General features: G+C 42.5%; 1 protein-coding gene across 3 annotated transcripts in view; it reads right to left on the bottom strand.

The window, feature by feature from the left end:
* OMA1 (OMA1 zinc metallopeptidase) overlaps positions 1-20,103 on the bottom strand; it is a 34,895-nt gene extending 14,792 nt beyond the window's left edge. Inside the window, exons 1-7 of one of the 3 annotated variants that reach the window (XM_063138365.1) lie at positions 20,038-20,103; positions 16,722-17,245; positions 11,350-11,578; positions 8,107-8,280; positions 7,903-8,010; positions 6,512-6,640; positions 2,430-2,504 (exon numbers count right to left, since the gene is read on the bottom strand). In XM_063138365.1, the coding sequence (XP_062994435.1) occupies positions 2,430-2,504; positions 6,512-6,640; positions 7,903-8,010; positions 8,107-8,280; positions 11,350-11,578; positions 16,722-17,215 (1,209 nt within the window). In that variant the 5' untranslated portion in view covers positions 17,216-17,245; positions 20,038-20,103. Of the gene's footprint in view, positions 1-2,429; positions 2,505-6,511; positions 6,641-7,902; positions 8,011-8,106; positions 8,281-11,349; positions 11,579-16,721; positions 17,246-19,832 lie in introns of all 3 variants that reach the window. The other 2 variants (XM_063138356.1, XM_063138375.1) reach the window with 2 other exon arrangements.
* Between the last annotated feature and the right edge of the window lie 2,336 nt (positions 20,104-22,439).

Below are 22,439 nucleotides of genomic sequence, written 5' to 3'. Positions count from 1 at the left end.
ACAAAATTAATTGTCCATTTTCATGTATTTATTTTAAATCAAAGAAGGGCTGGAACTTGCTGAAGTTAATTACTGGGCCTAAGTACATTAAAATTGTAGAACAACTTCTGGGTCATAATTTAACATATGCTGGAATGCGGAGTAGAAGGAGGAACCACTTAATATTACCAAATTAACACTGGAGAATTAATTCCCTTTAATCAACATTTATATATTTTTAACGAAGCTGTCTGAGACAGTAACTCAAATCATAAGCAACCACCCAGTGTCTGCAAATGCAAACACTCGAAATGGAACAGGTGGCATTTGTGCACATATGTGAATGAAAGAGGAGGAGATACCAATTATGCTAATGGGGCTAGCCAACCATCTGGGTTAAGATCTTGACCTTTACAGGCAAAGAAGGAGCTGCTGTAGCAATGCAGAAGAAATGAAAACAGTCCTATAAAATGTTCTAGCCAAATAAACAAGGAAGGATAAAGGGGTCTGTGTGAAAAATCAATAAATCTGTATTTGTCTTATACCCCACAATGCTTTTCAGAGTTGATGCATATTCTGAAATATCCATTAGAATTGTATTTGTGCAAGAAGTCACACTTAAAAAATCAACGCATTTGTACCTTCACTGATTCCACTTAATGAGATTTGAGTCCAATTCAAAAATGCGATCTATGGAGAAAAGTGGCTTGATAATACAATATATGAAGGACACATTGTTGCAGCAATGCAATTTTCACCAGTTGCAAAGCTGGGGGAGGGGAGGGTTTGTGGTAAAGTGGTGAAAGTCTAACTGCAGCCACCCAAGGAGCCATTTCACACAAATGTCTTTGCATGTGGAGTGACCTCCCTTGTATGAATAGCTAGGAAGAGCACATGATGTATTGTTTTAGAGAGGCCTGTTGTTGTTTTTAAAAAGTTGTCTGTTTAATAGATATTGTCAAAAGCTCAAGCTGATGGCTACTTAGCAGGGTTCCACCGCTTTCTCCTGCTCTCCCCTTTCAAACCACCAGCTTTTGTATTTTGCTTATCCATAGCAACAGAGTGATTTCTCATCCACTTCATCACAAGCTACATCTCTTCTCAAATATTTTGCTCAATGGCATTACCTCTCCAATAAATAATGAAAGCCCTAGAAAAGAATTTGAAGGATTTTGACCCAAAGAAATAAAGGCCAGTTAACCAAACCTGCATTGTTTATACTTTTTAAAAATACCTATGAAATGTAATGGTCCATTAAGCTAATCTATCTCTCTTCAGTCAAATCAGATTGTGGGCTCCAAAATTCTAATAATAAAAATATTCATATTCTGGACAACACTAGATGGCAGTGGTGGTATAGTTTATGTTTTCTATGTAGATATAGATACATTTTTGTGGTATAACGAGAGAGAGAGAGAGAGAGAGAGAGAGAGAGAGAGAGAGAGAGAGAGAGAGAGAGAGAGAGAAACACAGACATAAGTCATGAACATGAGATCTAATCCATTCGAATGTGGGAGAAAACAAACCTCCAGGATATCACACACACCCCTTTGATAAGTCCAGAACAAAAATTCCAAAGTAAAAGACACTATAACAGGGGTCACCAACCTTTTTGGACCAGTGGGCGCATTTCGGAATTTGAGAAAGTGCTGTGGGCACCACCACAAAATGCCTAATCGCAGCGTCACCATTTTGGCATCTACCTTTTACGCCTACAGGTCTTAGGCTGCATCTAATTCAACAATAACTTTTGCTTCATTTCTATTGGACACTGCAACGTCTCTTTAATAAGGGATTGTCTAATTGCGAGCACTGCAATGCAGCTAATGCTTCTTTTAGAAATACGTTTTGCAACGTCCGGTAGTTGCTTCTGGTTATTACACAGAATTTTTTTGTTTCATAACAGTTTCTAATATCTACTTACATAAACACGCTTTTGAATTATTTACCTACTTTATGGAAATTAACAAATGGTCAGTGTAAACGGATTCTCTGCATCCTTTTGACAGCTAAACAACTAATTTTCCAAAATTGGGAGGATGAGCATTCAAATCCTATAATGCAATGGACTGAGGACATTACAACACTTTACGTTTTTGAAAGGGTGGCATTTAGACGTTACCTTCAAATGGATACTTATTTGGATATATGGTCTACTTTTGTTGCAGCCCACGTATAATTACCAGAAAGTTGTATGCATTTCATATAAATCCATGTATGCATATTAAAAAAAATTGCGGGGAGGGGGATTTTTTAAAATTATTTTTTTAAAAAAAAAAATCAGGTGCCCGCAGGTACCACGTTGAGGACTCACGGGCACCATGGTGCCGCGGCTGCTGCGTTGGGGACCCCTGCACTACAACTATTCATGGAAAAATATTAACAACATAGTCCACTTAAAATGAAGCAAAAGTCATCTTTTCTATGTTATGAGCAAATTCTATTATTACCTTAGCAGCAAACTGAAGTCCAACTTTGTCAGCTTCGGCTTCCAATGTCCTGCTATATGGTCTATCAAACAGCAACTAGACAGAAATAGGATGAAAAACACAAAAACTCTGTTCCTTCAAATTTCTGAAATCAAAGTAATACTTTCTGTTTATCCAACCTAGTTGCAACAGTAGAGCTATAGCAGGGGTTGCCCCCATCCCTCTTTAGGGTTTAGAGAAGAACTGTAGGTATCGTGCATTTTCCTGGCAAATTAACAAAACGGTTCAAGCAACTACATTCACAATATGGATAATTAGCCAAACTTCAAATTTGCTGTTGTTAAGGAATTTTATTTTAGTTTTTGTAAGGGCATTTCTACACCTGCAGGCCTTCTGGGGTGGGGAGGGACAATCACAGGTTTCTGGGGTGGGGAGGGATGATCACAAGCTTTTCCGCTTCCGGGATCATCCCCCAGGGTGCAAACGGAAAGGAGTCATCTGGCGTGGTGTTCTTTTTTAAAAAAAAACACATGGGGACGTTTGCGCAATGGCACGGGCGCGATCCTGTGCCAAAAATAAGTTTTTAAAAAAACTTCCGAAGAAAGCTGAAAGCCATCCCAAGGATGGTGAAAATGCTGCCCCCCCCTCAGATGGGCACAAAGCCGCCACCCCCACTCTGTGCCCGTTTGAAGAGCCCTGCTACTAACAGGGAAGAAGGGACAAATCCAGAGCAGGCGCCACACTGCGTGCAGTCTTCAGGGGTGTTCCGGGACCATGGAAAAAATGGTAAATCCACAGTCCCAGTTATCCCGGGGAAAGTCTCTGGCTGTGCCTGCTTGACCCCGGGATCCCCTGCGTGTCATTTGGATGCACCATGTACACTGATGGTGCTATATAAATAAATAAATAAATAAATAAATAAATAAATAAATAATAATAATAATAATAATAATACAGGGACAACCTAGAGATGACCCTGGGATATATGCATGGTGTAGACATGACCTAAGTGATAGTAATTTACTTGCCCTGTGAACTTCCTGCAATTTTTTATTGCAATGCTAAGAGCGTTACTAAGAGGCGAGGTCACTCACTCTTTTAATCAGTTCTGGTGGCTCTGCTGGTATGTAACAAGCAGCTACAATAGGAAACTCTGTGATTGGACAAATGACCCCAGGTGGAACACTGTTATGTGTAAGACCTATTTGAGTAATGAACCTGGAGGCAGTATCCAGTTCTCTCTCCTACGTTGTTAGAGAACCCTTTTACAGACCGTTTTACCAGTTTTATAATAGTGCCCTAATCTACACCAAGCAGGATACTGCACTATGAAACAGTATGAAAGCAGTATATAAAAGGCAAGAGCCACACTACTGCTTTATAGCGGTATTCAAGTGTACTGACAACTGTTGGGGTTAATTTAGTCCCTCCCATTCCCTCCAAATTCATATTAATTCTTATAACTATGTTTTCTAGCAATAGGGTTATTTAGATCTCTTATTAATACCTCAATTTTTGTTTTTCTAAAGTAAGTTTCTAAAAATGCAGTTGTATACAAATTCTCTTCCGAAATTAGTTCCATTATAAGCAGGGGGAACCTTTAATGTGTAGCTAGGACTGGGGTGCAAGCTTCATTATTGCAGAGGAAATGTATAGAATACCGAATTGGACTTGACATTCTGACAGATCCTGATGCACTCAAGGGAAGATTTCGGTACTTGATCCAGTTTAGACTAAACTTCCCAATAGCAATTTTAGTATATCTAAATATGTAACCTGAATGCACATTCTGTTCTTTCCTCAACAGTCTTAGAATGACCATAGAGCAATGTATTTCAAAATGTTTTCCTTCTTTTCCCTAGCAATCTTTTTAACATTTGAAAGTCTGACAACTGAAACACAATAACCTGGTTCACACATAATGTTAACTATGCACTCCTTTAACCCATGGTTTGTTCTTCTACCTAGAATTTGTATGGCAGGGGTTCAAAAAACCAAAGTTTGTTTCCTCAATCTCTGGATTGTTTCTCCTCCTTCGCCCTCTCCCTCCTTGTATCCCAAATGCCTTTGAAGTGCTGTAATATTGGCATGTTGAGCGGCTGGGGGGTTTGGGGGAGAGGGGGCACTCTTGCCCACCAACTCTGTATACCAGCAAAGCAACCCAAGAACAACCCATGGTTCTGAGTTCACACCTAATGACAATCCAAAATCTGAACAACCCAGAATTCATGCCCTAACAACAAACCATGGGTTCTCTTTTTGGATTGTTGACGGTTAAAAAAACCACATGGTCTCTTAACACAGCTAGATTCATACATCACAACAACCCAGAATTCAACAACCTATGGGTTAAATAAACCATGGGTTATTGTTAGGAACAAACCAGGTCATTGTCCACTCAATCTTTTCAGAGAGATACTTGCCATAGGAGGGGATAACCAAATTAAATAATGCTATGAAATATTGTGCCGTTTCTATTTTGTATATAATTTTCTAAATAAAATATTTTTTAAAATTAGTTTCATTTCTGTTGGAAATGAAACCTAGTTACCACTCAGGAAAGACAGTTTGATGTTCTTGCAAGTACCTCTGAAAAGATGGCGATTTTTCCCTATAACAAATTGTTGTTGGTCACCATCAGTCACAGGCACAGTTTGAAAAGTGGCTCCTTGAGTTCTACATGTCGCAATCGACTTTGTTACTGATGCGAAGTCAACACTCTGTCATCCAACAGGTAAGCCTTAGAATGGCGTCACACAGTTAAAATACTTTTGGAACTATTGATTCATAATAAAAGCTTGCAACCTTTACTAGTAAAGTTGATAAGGAATATTTGTTGGTACAAATGACATGCTAGATTCGAGGGTTGGCATCATACTAAGTAAGGCAGCTGCGGAGACTAGGAAATAGCAGCACCACTAGGTTTCAGCAACCCAGATGTTTTTCTGGCACCTCCCCTTTAAAAAGGGAAACAGCTACTACAGATATTTTCCATTTCTGGAACGTGAAGGGGAAAAAAACTGCCAAATGTGACATGGAGCAAAAAACTGGGTTTGGCAACTTGGTGCTGAAGTATCATTGATCATCCTGACAGTTCTCTCAGCCATTGTAGGTTAGGTTACTGAACTGCATTTTCCTACATCTTTGATTTTATTCCTGACTGGCAGGAAGTTCAAGTGTAACAAAGAAACTTTGCAGGGAGAGCAGGACCATTTATTCTCTGCTCTGTTTCTGGTTAATGAGCCTTGCAGCGCTAAACCAGGAGAAGCCAAGTGGAAGGATCTCAAGGCAGTCAAGGTTCTGGATTGTTTGGGGAGATATGTGGGTTTTACCCAAGAATATTAAAATAGCGCAATATTGGCTCAATATAGTACCAAAAAAACTATATTGTATTTTAAATTGTTTTCTGGGTGATCAAGCTAACCTTTAAAAACACAAAGGAATAGAAGGAGAAGAAAGTTCAATCGCAAAATGCACGCCATCCTTCAGAGAGTAAACATTGCAGGTGATAAATGCTACAGTAGAATTTAAATTATTGATTCAAGGTGAGTATCATCCACTCAAAACTATGCCTAGAGCCAGTAGAAGGAGTTTGTAAGACAAGCGTTACTGGCTTACAATGGTGGCCAGGGAAATAACAGAATACTGCATTTCCTAACATTTATTCCCAGTTCACAACAGTCTGAAGCTTAGAAGCTAACAGACAACGTTTATATCCTTCATGAACTGATTCATTCATTTTTTTCAACTATTGGCCAACACCACATTGGGTGAGGTATTCATAATGCATCCACACATTGACTTAACTCTATTGTAACTTCTCAACTTGGTCTTATTGTTCAGTAGAGAGATCAAGATTTTCTTAACCTTGGAGAAAAAGCAACCTAGGGCTTGCAATTTGCCACTTTCCCAGGCTGAATTATGGCTTCTACCAGCACTCAAGCTGCTGTAAGAGCCCTGCTGGATCAGGCCCAGGGTCTATTAACTGCATCACCCCATTTCCAACAGCAACAAGCATGTTTTGTGACACAGAGAGCACAAAGTGATGCTGGAACTGGCCACAACTAAAGGGCAAGGTGCTGTCCAGAATTGAATAATCTTACCTCCTGAAATCTGGCCTGGATCCACTGGCCTATTATTGCTAGACTGTCTCGAGGACAGACAGCCCAAATCATTGTGAGAAGAATGAGTGACAGGAAATCCAAGAAATGAGCCAGGCTAGCCTTCTCTGCCTTAAAACAAGAAAATAATTTCTTTAATTATTTATATCCTCAGACATAGAAATGTACAAAAAACATTTATATTCAACAAACAGTTAAAGACACCCCGAAGAAACTGTTAAAACCATTTCCCCTTCACTATCATGCAAGTTATTACTTTGGATAGACATACATGAGACCATCAAATTTATTTATTTATTTATTTATTTATTTATTACATTTTTATACCGCCCAATAGCCGAAGCTCTCTGGGCGGTTCACAAAAATTAAAATCATCATAAAACAACCAACAAGTTAAAAATACAAATACAAAATACAATATAAAAAGCACAACCAGGATAAAACCACGCAGCAAAATTGATATAAGGTTAAAATACAGAGTTAAAACAGTATAATTTAAATTTAAGTTAAAATTAAGTGTTAAAATACTGAGTGAATAAAAAGGTCTTCAGCTTTTTAGCAATAAAAAGATTGCTAGGGAAAAGAAGGAAAATCAACCTAAACGTATGATGCTAAAGAAGGTTCAAATTAGGGGCAGGAATTATCTAGCCGTGCAAAAACTGTGGGGAAAGGCAGCACGTACAAACCACCTTGGAGTTAGTATATGAGCACTGCATTTAACGGTAAAACCCTCTATGGCTGTCAGAGCTACCAAGACTAGGACATCTCTGCCAGCCATTTTACAAAGGGACAGCAGAGGAAGTGGTTGCTACTGTTGCCACAAAGCTGCTCCAGCAATAGTAGCAGAGGCCACTGCTACTATTGGAGAGCGTCCCTTGGAGAGCCACATAGAAGGATTTGCTTCACTACCACTACTAGCATATTCTAAGGAACTGGCAGGCAGAAGAAACCATGGTTGCAGTAAAGCTGTGGTGCAGAATCTTAGTCCCGGGGGCCAAATCCCACCCACCCCCTCAGCTCCAATATGGCCCTCTTGGGTGCACTAGATGTCCCTACCCTCTTTACCCTGGCCCTGCCCACCACTGGAATGCAGCCCCCGAGAGCTTCTCTGAACTGGGATTCACCTATCAGGATGAAAGAAGTTGTGCACCCAAGCTGTAAAGCAATTTTGAGCTGCAGTGGTCTTGGGGTAGCAAGGTTAGGTGAGTTCAGTAATACTATTACACATAACAGCATTAATTACAAAGCTTTCTGGACCAAGGGGGAAGACCATGAGCTTTGCAACACTATTAAAGCCAAACATTGGTTATTGCACCCAGAAATATAATTTAGCTTAATGAGAATATGTCAATATTTAAACAGAGAATACTTACAGCATGTCCCAGAACAGCATGAGCAATTTCATGTCCCAAAATGAAAGACAGTTGATTGATATCTGACACAGCATTTAGCATACCAGTGAAAACAAACACTTGTCCATTCTGCAGGCAAAAAGGGGGAAAATATACTGCAAATATGCTTCTTCAATAGCTGCTTTCCCAGTAATGTCTTATCCCTCATTTTCCATTTTTACTTACTGGAAGTACAAAAGCATTAATTCCCGGCTCTTCCACCACATGGATAATCCATTTGAACTCGGAGAACTGTGGAATATCCTTGTTGCTTTCAGCTAGGTGAATCACGGCTTTTTTGACTGCCTGATATCGGGGGTCTGTTTCTGGCAGCATTTTGTTTTTAAATTCTTCTACCCACTGGAATTTAAAAAAAAAAAAAAAAGAGGAAAGGGGACACAGAATATTGACTGACTCAAGACAATTAAAATCACCATTGAGACATTCAATATACATGAATATGATTTAGTATGACAAGCATACAATGCAAGCTAATGTGGGGCGGATTTGCTTGAGCAAAATGCTTAACTCAGGAAAGATGAACTAATTAAATGGAATATATCAATACAAAAAAAATACTAACAAGCAATATTCATCTTTATGTAACAGGCAATAAAGCAGAGATTTTCAAACCCTGCACTGATAACATACCTTAATATCAATGAGTACTTTAACCTGATAACTGGCAAATAGAGGGAGAAAATGTGGAGGCAGTGACAGACTTTGTATTTCTGGGTGCAAAGATTACTGCAGACGCTGACTGCAGCCAGGAAATCAGAAGACGTTTACTTCTTGGGAGGAGAGCAATGACAAATCTTGATAAAATAGTTAAGAGCAGAGACACCACACTGACAACAAAGGTCCGCATAGTTAAAGCAATGGTATTCCCCATAGTAACCTATGGCTGCGAGAGCTGGACCATAAAGAAAGCTGAGCGAAGGAAGATAGAAGCTTTTGAACTGTGGTGTTGGAGGAAAATGCTGAGAGTGCCTTGGACTGCAAGAAGTTCAAACCAGTCCATACTCCAGGAAATAAAGCCAGACTGCTCACTTGAGGGAATAGTATTAAAGGCAAAACTGAAGTACTTTGGCACATAATGAGAAGACAAGATACCCTGGAGAAGAGGCTGATGCTAGGGAAAGTGGAAGGCAAAAGGAAGAGGGGCCGACCGAGGGCAAGATGGATGGATGATATTCTGGAGGTGACAGACTTGACCTTGGGGGAGCTAGGGGTGGCGACAGCCGACAGAAAGCTCTGGCGTGGGCTGGTCCATGAAGTCATGAAGAGTCGGAAGCGACTGAACGAATAAACAACAAAAATATGAGAAGGCCAACAAAATGGTACCTAAGCTTTGGTCACAAGCATTTTGAGCTAATGAGGGTCTTAGGTAGCAAAGCTAGAAAAGTCATCTTCAGACGTTACTGAACCACTACTGTGAATCAACTCAGCTAGTGATGGGCTAGAGATGGACCATAGATCCAACTCAGTAATGAAGATGGAGAAATGGTACCCATTCTGATATCTGTTGCCCAAAGTGGAACCATTTCACATTATCATAGAATAGTAGAGTTGGAAGGGGCCTACAATTTATTTTCGAGGGAGGGGATTGCTTAAAATAAGAAGTTCCAAAATAAGAAGAATCCATTTCTAAGTAGCAGATTAGTTTGTAGGAACTGCGAATACTGAGAGACTAGAATGACAATGAAGAACCTTCAGGAAGAGAGCTTCTCCCTTGATACTTGATACATTTTCTCTTCCTTCCAGTCTCCTGCTTTTAGCTCCTGTTGCTTATTATGCAAAGTATGACTAACTTGCAATTGTTTCCTGTCTGTTCATGTGCTTCGCTATATGTAAAAACTGTGTCATGCCTCAACTGTATTGCTCTAATAGTTTCCCCTCCCAAATGCAAAGAGCAGAGCCTCCCACACAGGGGAAGACCTGCATGCTAAGAGGTGTTGGGTTAGATGTCGGGAAATAGCTGCAGAAAGTATTTCATCAGACTATGCATTGTTCACTTAAGCACAAGGTATTAAGGCTGCACCACCTGACTATCCAACCATCCTTTCTTTATAATTATGGACATATTAACCTCCAGTTCATGAGCTGCACATGGATATAATCTGTAGGGCATTGGCCTATAAGAATAGTGTTGACACAGCTGGTGTAGGGATGGAATTCAAAACATTTTTCTAATACATATTTTGTTATTAGAATACTTAAATCATTCCTTGCAGAATACTTACACTGCTCTGAAAAAGAATCTATATGAACTTCTCTAACTCATGAATATTTCTCTAACCCAAATAGTGAGCCTATTCAGACAACACGGTAAGCCACAGTAGTTAAGCATTTTGAGCTAAACGTTACGGCTTAGCATGCAGTGCAAACCATTCCTAAACATGGTGGCTACATAACCATTGTTTAAACACGCTCACTAACCATTTGCTGCAAACCACTGGCTTAGCGTGTCATCCGGTCCAGTAGTGAAACATGGTTCTGAGCATTTTTTATTATTATTATTTATTGCATTTCTATACCGCCCAATAGCCGAAGCTCTCTGGGCAGTTTACAAAAAGCTCTCTGAGCATCTGGTTATATTCTTTCAAAATGGAGATTTAGGCTAGGGACTCAAGGCATACCTGCACTACTCGTTTACTATAGGTCCGTGCCAAAAAAAAAGACTTTGAATTTTATATGCAGAATCTGTACTATAATTTACATCTCATCCATACTTCTTCAGGCATTCTCAGTCCGAATGTAATGAACAAGTGAAAAGGAGGATGAGGAGCACGCCAGCCCCACCCACCTTTGTTGTTGCATTTGTCACCCTCTACGCGTGGAGGTCAACTTTGTGAAGAGGAAGGCTTCCTCTACCCGTGGGGGTGGATTCCAAGTGACCTGGAATGCTGATTTTCCAGCATCTACTTCCACTGCTACAGTCCATGGAGCTATGGAGCTTCTCTGAAATCCAAGGAACTCTCCGTGCCATTGTTACTTAGGAATGTGACACTAGGAACCTGCCAACTCTGGCTAGGCTATCCTTCCCATGCACATTCAGGAAGCCAAGGGAGCGATACTACATCCAGCCCCAAAGAATCTTATTCACTGGCAGACATTAATTGCAGAGAACCATGACTTGGCTTGGCACAGTCCAACTTCTCAGTTCACAACAACTCATGCTGCTGGTCTGGCAAGTTATAATTTGAAAACTTGTCTTGGATGATTTGTTTATTTCAAAATAAAAAAATCAAGCACTTGATGAAGTGCTGTATATTCAATGACACTGAGATCTGGGTCAGATTCTCATTAGGAAAAGTTATTTTGCCACCACTCTGTATATCTCATAAATTATACTACTACAAAAAATGAGTCAACACAATTAAAAAAAGAAAGAAGAGCACAGGTTTTCTTGTTTTAACAAATACCTACCATGTCATACTCCAATTGGGCTAATTCAGAAAAATGCTCCTTCCCAAATACCAGAAGCCGAGCACGTCCAGTGATTGGTGTGGCCTCCAAATTAGTACAATAAAACATGATAAATACAACTCCTAAGCTGCACAGAACAAGAACTATCTTCCATTTATTCCTTCTTGCAGCTTCTTTAAATAGCTCTTTCTTGTTTGGAGGAAGTGCACGCCACCATTTTCTTATGCTCCTGCAAGACACAAATATTCTAATGTTCAAGCATGTTAAAGCACATTTACCCCACAGTCTTAGAGCCACAGTGATGTTCACTTTGATATGCCAGTAAAATGGATATGGTGCACGCTGATTACACTGGTTGCAAAAAGGGGGAAATGGAAGTCAGGGAGACAATGACTCGGTTCAGACAACACGATAACCAACAGTGGTGGGTCATCATGTTGTGTGGCAGGAGTTTAACCAGTGGTTGGTTATTTGGCCGAAATAACCAACACAAATAGCCAACACTGTACAGAGTTGGCTATTTGAACCACCACTGGTTATCGTATTGAGTGGAGAGTATTATTATTATAATATTTATTTGTATCCTGCCTTTTGCCCAATACTGGGCTTCAAGTACTGTTGGTTATTTCATCAGTCACCATTGGTTATTTCGTCAGCCACAGAATCACAAGGCAAGAACAGTCAAAACAGCAGCTGCTGCTCTAGCCAGCTGTCAGGATAGATTTTCAGCAGCAATGGGTGATGGGATATGGGGGGAGGGGGTCTGAATGGGAAAGAGAGAGGGAGATGGATGAGTGAGCCAACCCTGATCGTAATTCAAACCATGGTTGATCATCAGCTCATGTGGGGAGTACCGCCTAGATAAAGAACTGTCGAGTTGATTATTACCTGTTAAGGAAGTTTATTTTAGTCTTTGTAAGTGATAGAAATTTACAATGCCCTGTGAACTTCCTGCAATTTTTTATTGCGATGCTAAGGGCGTTGCTAAGAGGCGCTCTCTCTTTTAATCAGCTCTGCTGGTATGTAACACGCAGCTAGAACAAAAGGAAGCTCTGTGATTGGACAAATGACCCCAGGTGGAACACTGTTACATGTAAGACCTATTTGAGTAATGGGCCTGGGGGCGGCGTCCAGTTCTCTCCCTGACGTTGTTAGAGAACCCGTTGCAACGTTGTGTTTCTGAGTTGTTAATAAAAAGCGTTGGGCTTTAAGAACGCTACCTGAAGTCCTGTTGATGATTGACCAGTGACAAAAAATTCCACAACATACCCCACCGTTGACTATCATGATGTCCGAACACAGCCATTAAGTCTTGAGTTAACCGCTGGGTTGTTTAGCCGCTAAACAATCCAGCATTCTGGATTCAGACATCACGCTAAATAACCTACAATGGAGCAAATTGTGGGTTGATAAGAAAAAGAAGCAATGGCAAGCATTCTTCTGGCAGTGCAACCACTTTGTCCTGCTCATGCATAGAGATGTTTAGGCCCAGGGGGGGGGGGGGATCCATTTATTTTTAAAAACCCGCACTTTCCCCCTGTTTTCTTCTGAAGCCTTTTTTGGGAGTTTTCCGAAAAATTGAAAAAAATGAAGAAAAAATGGATTATGGGATGTTTTATTTTAGCATGATGAATAAAATGTTTTAGACAAGGGGTTCAGATATTTACTTCTCCAAATGATTTCTAAAAACTGTACAGTATCATATTATTACAATTTCTGTGCACCAAGGACAAACAAGTCGTAGTTGCAACTCTCAAATGCAAGAGTAAGATGCATTTCTGCCTCTAGGGGGCACTGCCATTGAAGCAGAGACAAACTAATAATGATACCATATTTCTTCGATTCTAAGTCGCCATCGATTCTAAGTCACACCCCATTTTTAAAGATGTTTATATGGGGGGGGGGAAGTATTCTGCCATGCCCGGCAAAGCATGGGCAGGTAAGGAAAGAGATGTGGCCAATTCTTATTGGGCCAATGGTTTTGGCGCCATAGGGCTGGGACAGGTTACAAGTAAGCCAAAAACGAGGCACTTATGCCTAACGTCGCAGGCCCATGATGCCTGATGGGGTGGGCCCTGCTTGGCGGAGGGTACCTGCCGGGGGCGGGGGCCAACTGGGGAGCACATGCAAGGGCCCGGAGGCTTCATCAGGTGCCACCACTTCTTGTGGGGAGTGGGAGGGGGTCGTTCACAAGACACCCACCTTTGGGCCAGGGCCAGGTGAAGTATACCTCTCCAGGTGCTGAGGATTCTCTTCCAGGCATGGCTAGATGGGCCGTGGAAACTCCCCGAGGCGCGAAGGAGCCGTCCACACGTGCACTGCCGCCCCCGGCCCAGCAGAAGCCCTGCAGCGGCAGTGGAGAGACCCCCCCTGCCCCGCAGGAGCCCCAGGCTCCTCTCCCGCATGCATCGTGTGAGAACAGTGCAGCTGCGAGTCCCGGAGTGCGTCCCACCCGCACCCCAGCCCAGCAACTCAGCTCCCGGGAGTCGCCTCCGTCTTCCCGGCCAGCGCTGCTGCGCCTCCTCCACTGCGCAGAACCAGCAGCCGCAGCTGTGGCAGAGAAGCCAGCGGTGCCTGCCCGTCAGCCTCGCACAACCCTCCGCGAGCCCAGCGGCGCCCACCCATCTGCCCCGGCTCCATGAGCGAGGCGAGGCGCGCACCAAGTCCGACCTGGCCGGAGTCACGTAGCCATGCCCACTGGGCCCAACCCGGCCAGCTGTGCTTGTGGTGCGGCGGGTGAGGCCCGCTTAGGGCTCAGAGCTCCATCGGTGTGCGTGTGAGCCCGGTTAGCTCTGGGGAGCACGAATAGGCCCAGGGCAGCCGCGGATCGTCGCTGAGGCCTGCAATCAGGCCACGCGCATTCCCCAGCCTACATCGTGAGCGCAGAGCCGCTTAGGCAACTCAACAAGCCCTCGAGCCGCCTGGGCGCACTTTGCAGGCGATTCTAAGACACCATTGATTCTAAGATGCACCCCGTTTTTAGAGATGTTTATATGGGGGGGGAAGTGCATCTTAGAATCGAAGAGATACAGTAGCTATAGGTCAGGAAATGAGTCTGATTAAATTTCATGCATATTCATTGAATCTTGGTTCCCTTTTTTCCTCAGTTCTTTTTATGGGAATGGGTGCTTTATGTCTTGACGCTGGAGGACTAGTGGAAACATAATTTTATTTGTTACTAATGTTGGTGGTTTCTTCTGTTGTTGTTGCCTGCTCCTCATCAACTGGCAGAACCAAAGAGGTTCCTAACAGTTCAGGAGCTTGTAGCTCCATTTGTTACCCAAAAAAGTAAAAAAGTAAATTAAATTTGTAATATTTGTTTGAATGCACTGTACTTTTAATATACCAAATGTAATAATTTTATGCCAAACCAATTTGGACATAATTACATTTTATGTTCCTAAAGTAACAAAGTGACTTTCAATCTGTAAAAGCGCTAATATTGCATTATTTCTATTTTCCCGAAAATTTCCATTTTTTCCCCCTGAAACCCCCCAGAAAAAAACCCGTTTTCCCCCCATGGCTTCAAAATTTCCAGAAATTTTACATCTCTACTCATGCATGATAGTCCATGAGTTAAACAACCCAATATATAGTGACATGCCATTAGCACTGAAAAATGGGAGAAATGGGAGTCAGGGTAAACACTGGTTTTTGAAGGGGAAAAAACCCTTGTGTGTTGTGTCTCTACCCCACCCACCCCCACTCCAAACTAGGGAAATCAGTTAGTTGTGCATTATAGAGGATTCAAGGATGATAAACAGCAGCTGAGGTATGAAAACATGGGGCTTCTTTAAATGAGTAATATATAGCACGCTCGTGAGTGGCCACTCACGGATGTTCATGGGTCATTTATTTTTGTTCATTTATTTATTTAAACATCTGTATTCCACCCTATATCATTGGGATCTCAGGGCATCTCCCGATCGTTTTCCCAGTTTTAGCCTCAAAAAATAAACCTCAGTAAACCCCGACTCTTCTGAGATATGTTGGGTTTGTCAGGATTTCTGGCCATGTGCGGGTGAGGGTGCACTATAAAATGCCCACTAGAGGGTGCTGTCCCTTTGAAATGTACAGGCCACGTGTTCGCTGCTCTCTTCTCTGTGTAATTCTGCTCATTTCAAATGCGGAAGAGAACGAGGAAGCAGAGCAATGGTAAGGAAACGCAATTTCCGCCCATCCTAAAGTCCTCATGGAGAAGAAATAGAGCATCGTGAGAAAATGGAATGTGAAATACAAAATGAGAAGAGCAAGTTTTCAGCTTAACAAAAATACAAGGAAAGTAGGGATAAACAGATAGCTTTCCCACTGTTGCTAGCAAACAAACAATACCTGCTCAAACAGCAACAACACAGTCACATGGTAAAAGTACAAGCATAGAAATACGTATTCTTTGGCTTGCATAGTGAATGTATAATGGCCAGGGCCCAAGAAACTGTGAAACTAGTCCCAGGAGCCCAAGGGGAGCTTAGACTTATTTTCCCCTTAAAACATAGTTCTCCACAAGGCTAACTGCTCTAAAAATTGAGGAAGAAGTTCAAAGGCAATTTGTTGTCTGGTAAGAGGGCCATCATTAGCTTTTCAAGGTCAAAAATTCTACTGGGCTAGTACTAGCTCCTTGTTGCAAGCCAAAGCAGCTTTTTCAATCCTTATCTACGTTTACTGGAAAATGCATTCATCATTCATATTTCATGACCAACATATCCTTCCTAAGGTTGGTTTACAATCTCCAGTCCATAAACACTGCAAACAAGGTGAATCAGCAAACACACACCCCACCACTACTTGTAAAACAAGTGCAATCCAGGCATAGACTCAATGCTCTCAATTTATCCAACCCTTCCCCTTTTTGAGATGGAAGATCATGGGAATTGTGCAAAGGTGTGGCTCTATTAGCATATGGTTGCGTCACATAATACAATGGGGAGGGTCTGTTCCCCTTCTGCATTCACATTATATACAGAGTGGACATTTCTCAATTGAGCCAACTGTTAAACTACAAAGAAAAATGACTGAAGGTCAGCAAGAGTTATTATTACAGCCCACTGACAGAATTCAGTCAATTTCACACCATAGCAAACTCTAAAAGCTGAGAACACCACTGCTAAACAAAACCCTGCGTGTTTGCAGAGAAGTGAGGAGACAAACATTGCTCTGACAGACAAATCTAATACTACAGAAAAAGCAGTCTATGAACTGGTTTGGACCATGGGCTATACACCAATGCTATCCCAAGCTACCCGACCAGGCTCTCGTCAACTATCTGCAAGGCTCCTTAGGAATGTCATAAGAATGCCACAAACTTTACAAACAGTTATTCCATTACAATTGCACATTCTAGACTATTTGCCAAGAGCAATGTTGATATTTACCTCCCCAGGATAATAGCAAGAAGTTTCTGAGCTGGCTTCAAGATCAGCAATAAGAGGGGTATTGGAGCAGCATTCAATGCTGATGAACCATGAAAAGGCCTGAAGATCTGGACATTCTGAGCAGCACTAACATTTTGCAATTTCTGGGAAGAAAGTGTTCCAAATAATACTTCCTTTCCTCTTGCCCATGGATGTGAGAGAGCACAAGTCCTATTAGAATATCTGTGTTCAACTTTGCATATTTCTACATTCGTAGGATTCAAAAGCCACCCTTGGTTTTTATTCATCAAGTTTCTGTAGATGTTGGAACTTTCAGTCATAAAATAGTATCTTGTGCTGTTGCTTTTATTCCATGGCTGGCACTTAGTCACCTGATGCTGGGATCCATTCACAGATTCACTTGAAAATGTGTAAGGAGTAATGCACTTTCCCCAACTAGCCAAAGATGTCAGTCGAACTAAAACACAGTTCCTTGAGCCACTGAGGGCAGCCATCTCCCTCTCTCACATGTTCAATCTTGGTATCTAAATTAAGAAGATCAAAATACAAAAAAGTTACAAAAGCTAACATTAAAAAATACAGGATACTATGCTCTTTTGTATATTTTTGACATGCATAGAGACCTCAAATCAGTACATAAGTTGGGAAAGGCTCAGGGTGGGTCTATCAAGGTGCCACAACCATTACTGAGGTCAATGCCCCAGCTGGGACAATTGTTCCAGTTCTAGAAGGATTGTCCAAACCATGGCAAGACCAAGCATCAGTGCTAAGCAGACCTCTTGCCCCATCTCTCATGGACCACTTCATTTCTAGCTTGTATTAATCCAGAGTGTCCTATTATGTCTGAATCGAGAAATCTGGTTTGTAATTGACATTAAGCCAGAGTTTCCCGATTCAGACATAACTGTCTTAATATAAGACAGAAACAAAGCACCAAAGCAGGCACACAAGGGGAGGTGTGAGCGGAACATTTATTCCCACCTTCACAAACCATGTTTTACAAAGCCTGGAATGATCAGCCAAACTGGCACAAAGTTCTACACGGGATCTTTACATAGCTGGGCCACTTCACATATAGCCCAAGTATGCAGTTAATATATAATACAGCAAATCTTGCACTCTTTTTCCTAACAGGCCATACATATGTAAGCACATATAGGGATAGGCGCTCCTGACACAATCCCAATTACATACGCAGCAGGAAAGAAAACGTGTCACCAAAATGCCTCACCCCTGTGGAATACCAGGGGCTGGAGCAGAAAGACCTTTGGCGTCTTGTATGTGGTGCCTTGTTTGCCTCAGCCAAAGTTGTTTATGAATACAGTGAAGTGATTAGATGCCTTCTTCCACAGAACCTGAGGAAAAGAGGGAAGGGTGCTTGACTCTTGAAGAGGCCTGAGAGAACCACTGGAGGCAGGCCCTTCCCTGGAACTACTTATGGCCTGTAAGGGAGGCCAGGAAGGGAAGGAAACCACAGTCTGAGAAGCAGAAAAATAAAATGGATGGACTGGGGAGGTAAAAGAGCAATGAAGTATAAGTAGAGAGATGAATAAAGAACACATTGACAGTGAGGAAACTGGTATTACTGGGAAAATGTAAACAGGAATTACTAAGGTAATATTAATTGGTGCATTAACAATACTTAGGTGTCCCACCTGAGATAAAAGGAGGGCCATGGGCTAGGGAAGCAACTGAATTTTACACTGTGATTTAAACAAACCACTGAGGCAAACTTTTAGCTAAGTCGGAGATGGAAAAATGACCAATGATGTGCATTAACAATGCCCTGGTGTTTCATGAAAATGCAGTCATGAAAGTGCATGGATGTGCTCCTGGTATTAGGAGCACTGTGTGGACTACTCCCTATCCCAGTAGAAGAGAAAGATAATATTCACGCATTGCACCCCAGGGGCAACTGCAGGAAGAGAATGATGCAAAGAAACTTTGGGAAACATAATAGGTGGGGTTTTAATTATGATTGCCAGATCAAAGTGTCAAAAAAGAGCACAAAAGGACCAGGCATTGTACAATTATTTGGGGATTCCCCCCCCCCCACGCAGGTGAAAAGAGCCTTTTAAAAAAATCACGCTGCTAATTAATGTGGCTTGGATTTAATAAAACAAAAAGGGCATATTTATTCACATTAATTCCCTCCTCCTTCTCAATGATCAAGAGGTACGCAGGAATTCTAATAGACTGGATGCGCAAACAGTCAGGGACAAAAGAAAAGATCCATTCATTAGGGTGACCATATGAAAAGGAGGACAGGGCTCCTGTATCTTTAACAGTTGTATTGAAAAGAAAATTTCAGCAGGTGTCATTTGTATATATGGAGAACCTGGTGAAATTTCCTCTTCATCACAACAGTTAAAGCTGCAGGTGCCCTGCCCTCTTTTCAATCTGGTCATTCTAGTATAGCTCCTGCAGCTTTAAATGTTGTGATGAAGAGGGAATTTCACCAGGTTCTCCAAATATACAAATGACACCTGCTGAATCTCCATTTTCTACGCAACTGTTAAAGATACAGGAGCCCTGTCTTCCTTTTCATATGGTCACCCTACATTCATTGAAGGAAGCACCCCGCTGAACGTGTGCAGCCACCTTTCCCACATGTCGTCCCCCCACAACCCCCACCCCCACCCCCGCACTAACTGCGCGAGCAAGACCCAAAAGTTCCCACTTCAACGCGTTACCACAAACGCGCAGACTGCGAATACACGCGTGTGTGCGTTTCTTTGCACTTTCTACAACACGCCTGGCTGCCCAGACTTCCTGTGCCTATTTCCGTAAACACCTAATCTAATATGGATAATAAAATAAAGGATAAGGAGCAGAACGGCACACCTGAACTTTTGCAAACCGCCCAGAGAGCTTCGGCTATGGGGCGGTATATAAACGCAGTAAATAAATAAATAAATAAATGCGCCAAGTTGCCCTAACCCCTGTTCTATGAGATCTGTGCTGTCTGGGGTCGGACGAAAAATAGACTTCCGGCAATCTGACCCAAACTGGCACAACACAGCAGCAGCAGTTAAGCAACTGGGAAGAGTACGTGGAAAACAGAGAGTTTGAGTCATGCCCGGCTTTCCCCAAACCAGTTCTTTCACCTACCAGCAATGACGGAACAAGTTATTCCGGGGCAGGGTGGAAAGCGAAGCGCCAGAGGCGAGGTGGGAGGGGTTAGGCAAGCCTCTCCCTCTCCGGGGTTTGGCGCAAAGGAAGGGCCTGGCACTCCCCCTTCCTTAGGGAGTGGAACGGCTCCGCGGGGGAGGGAGTTGGGTGCCGCCGCACAGCGGATCCCCTCACCCTTACTCACCACCCGGCCGGCCGGAGTGAGGAAGAAGGGGCGCTTTACGAAGGCGCGGAGCGCCAGGACGCAAAGGCCGTTGCCACCAGCTCCTCTGCCCTCCTGGTCCGGGGCGGGGAAGAGAAAGAAGGCGGAGAGGCAAGCAGGCAGGCGGGCTCTCTAGCCCTCCGCCGCCGCCCATTCAAGGGCTCCCTCTGAGGCTCTACGGCTTCCGGGGCCGGTTCGCCACGTAGCTTCCCTGTTTCGCGGCTGAAAGGAGAGCGCCGGCTCCCCTCTCCCACCTGCCCACCCAATTGTGCTTGGAGGGCAGAACGAAGCGCCTTCCACGGTTCACCCTTGGCCTGGTCCGCTGTCATGCACAGGGATGAGGCTGTACCATTCCATGCTGCAAGTGGGAGATGCTGCTTTGGAAGGTCCCTCCATGTATCTCCCTGGCAAATGGAAAACTAGCACAGTAAGGGGGTGGGGGGGGGGGGACATAAACTTCAAATAAACTTCAAAATGTGGACAAATAGTCCAAGCTGATGGAAGAAGAACCATGTAGAATCTGACCAAATGCCAGTCTAGTCCAGTATTCGGGGATGTATTCAATGCAAATTTGACTTAAGTCCCATTCATTTCAGTTGGGTCTAGTCCAAGTAGGACTAACATGGAATACAACCCTAAGTAGGATACAATGGCCAACCAAATGCCCATGGGAAATCCACAAGCAGAAAATGCGTGAAATAGGATCCTCCCACTCATATGGTCCACCAACTATTATTCACAGGCATGCTGCTGCTGATACTGAATCTGGCTATTATGACTAAAGCTATTAATACCGTTTATCTTCCATGAATTTGTCTAATTTGCTTTTAAAACCACCTATGTTGGCAGCTCTCACCACATCTTGTGGAATTCCATAATTTGACTATATGGCCACAGTGGTTTGTTAACCAACGCTAATGAGGATGCGTGTCTGGGGTGATTAACAAACCACCTACAACTCATGATCTAATCTAGAGTTTCTGGGTAGTTGTTTACTCACCCCAGCCATCCACCTTTATTGAGTTCAGACATTGCAACCAACCATGCCTGGTGAGGTCGAATCAAGCACCACATGCTGGGGAGTTTAACAAGCCATCCTGGCTTATTAACCACCTTCGTGTCATGCAAACTGGCCATTTTGTGAAGAAACACTCCTTTTAATCCCACCCCATTGAGTTTCATGGTATCACCCTGGGTTCTATTACTGTGACAGAAGGAGATACCACTTCCTCCACAACTCTAACATGCCCCCACTTAATATCTCTCTCTGTCTCTCTTTCTCTCTCTCAGCTAAATAGCCGCAAATGTTTTATATTTACCTCATAAAGAAGTTGGTTCAGCCATTCAATCATTTTGGTACCCTTTTCTGCACTTCCAGCTCTACAGTTGTGGTGACGAAACTACACAGTATTCCAAGACATTTGTATAAAGGCATTATGATATTGGCAATTCAATTCTTTTCCTAAGGATCCCCAACACTGAGTTTGCCCCTTTTTACAGCAGCTGCATGCCGTGTCAGATGTTTCCACCAAGTCATGCACTAAAACCCCAAGATCCCTTTCCTGGTCAGTCAACCTTTGGGAACAAACATCTGAGAACAACTTTCCAATTAATTACCCCAACATTCCTATTTACCTCTCCAAATTGCATTGTAATCTGAACTGCAGTGGTTAACAACTTCAAGAGGATGGGGAAATTCCCCCATGCCTGATGCAGGGATGGTTAACTGTATTAATGGTTGCCATAAACTTTGCATACTGTATTTTAATGTTTTAAATCTCTGTAAACCGCAGAGAGAGCTTCGGTTATGGAGTGGTATAGAAATGCAATAAAATAAATAGTGAATAGGTAGTGGTAATAGTTGCAGATTATAGGAGTATATAGAGTATACCTGCAATGGGCAGACAACAGTTACTCCATTTGGGAAATGGAAAAAAATTGACCATAGAGAAGTGATCACTATTGCCACTGGATTCTATGGTCGCCGTCATTTTATTTTATTTTTTCACCAGAACTGGCAGAAATACCCATGGAGTTCCAGTCAGGTAACACTTGAACCACCATGGGTGCCCACTAGCCATCTTGTAGAAGTTGGGTAATGGGCCTGGGTACTCTGACCACCATAGGGAGGGAATTCATACACACACACACACACACACACACACACACACCACACCACACTTACATTTAGGTAGACATGTATTAGATTGCACTGCATGTCTATATTAGCAAAAAACACTACACAGGTATGTCAGCAGTTGGTGTATGAAGCATATGTGATGGGGCTAAAGTCATATTGTGCCCCCTGCTTTTCTAAAACAGCCTTGACTGGCAATGTTACATGTTAAAATTCCAAAGTAGTCACCAAATATAGCATAGATAAT

This window comes from Elgaria multicarinata, chromosome 1 (assembly GCF_023053635.1).
Source record: "Elgaria multicarinata webbii isolate HBS135686 ecotype San Diego chromosome 1, rElgMul1.1.pri, whole genome shotgun sequence".
In the NCBI taxonomy this organism is placed as follows: domain Eukaryota; kingdom Metazoa; phylum Chordata; class Lepidosauria; order Squamata; family Anguidae; genus Elgaria; species Elgaria multicarinata.
This window is presented reverse-complemented; position numbering and strand designations above follow the sequence as displayed.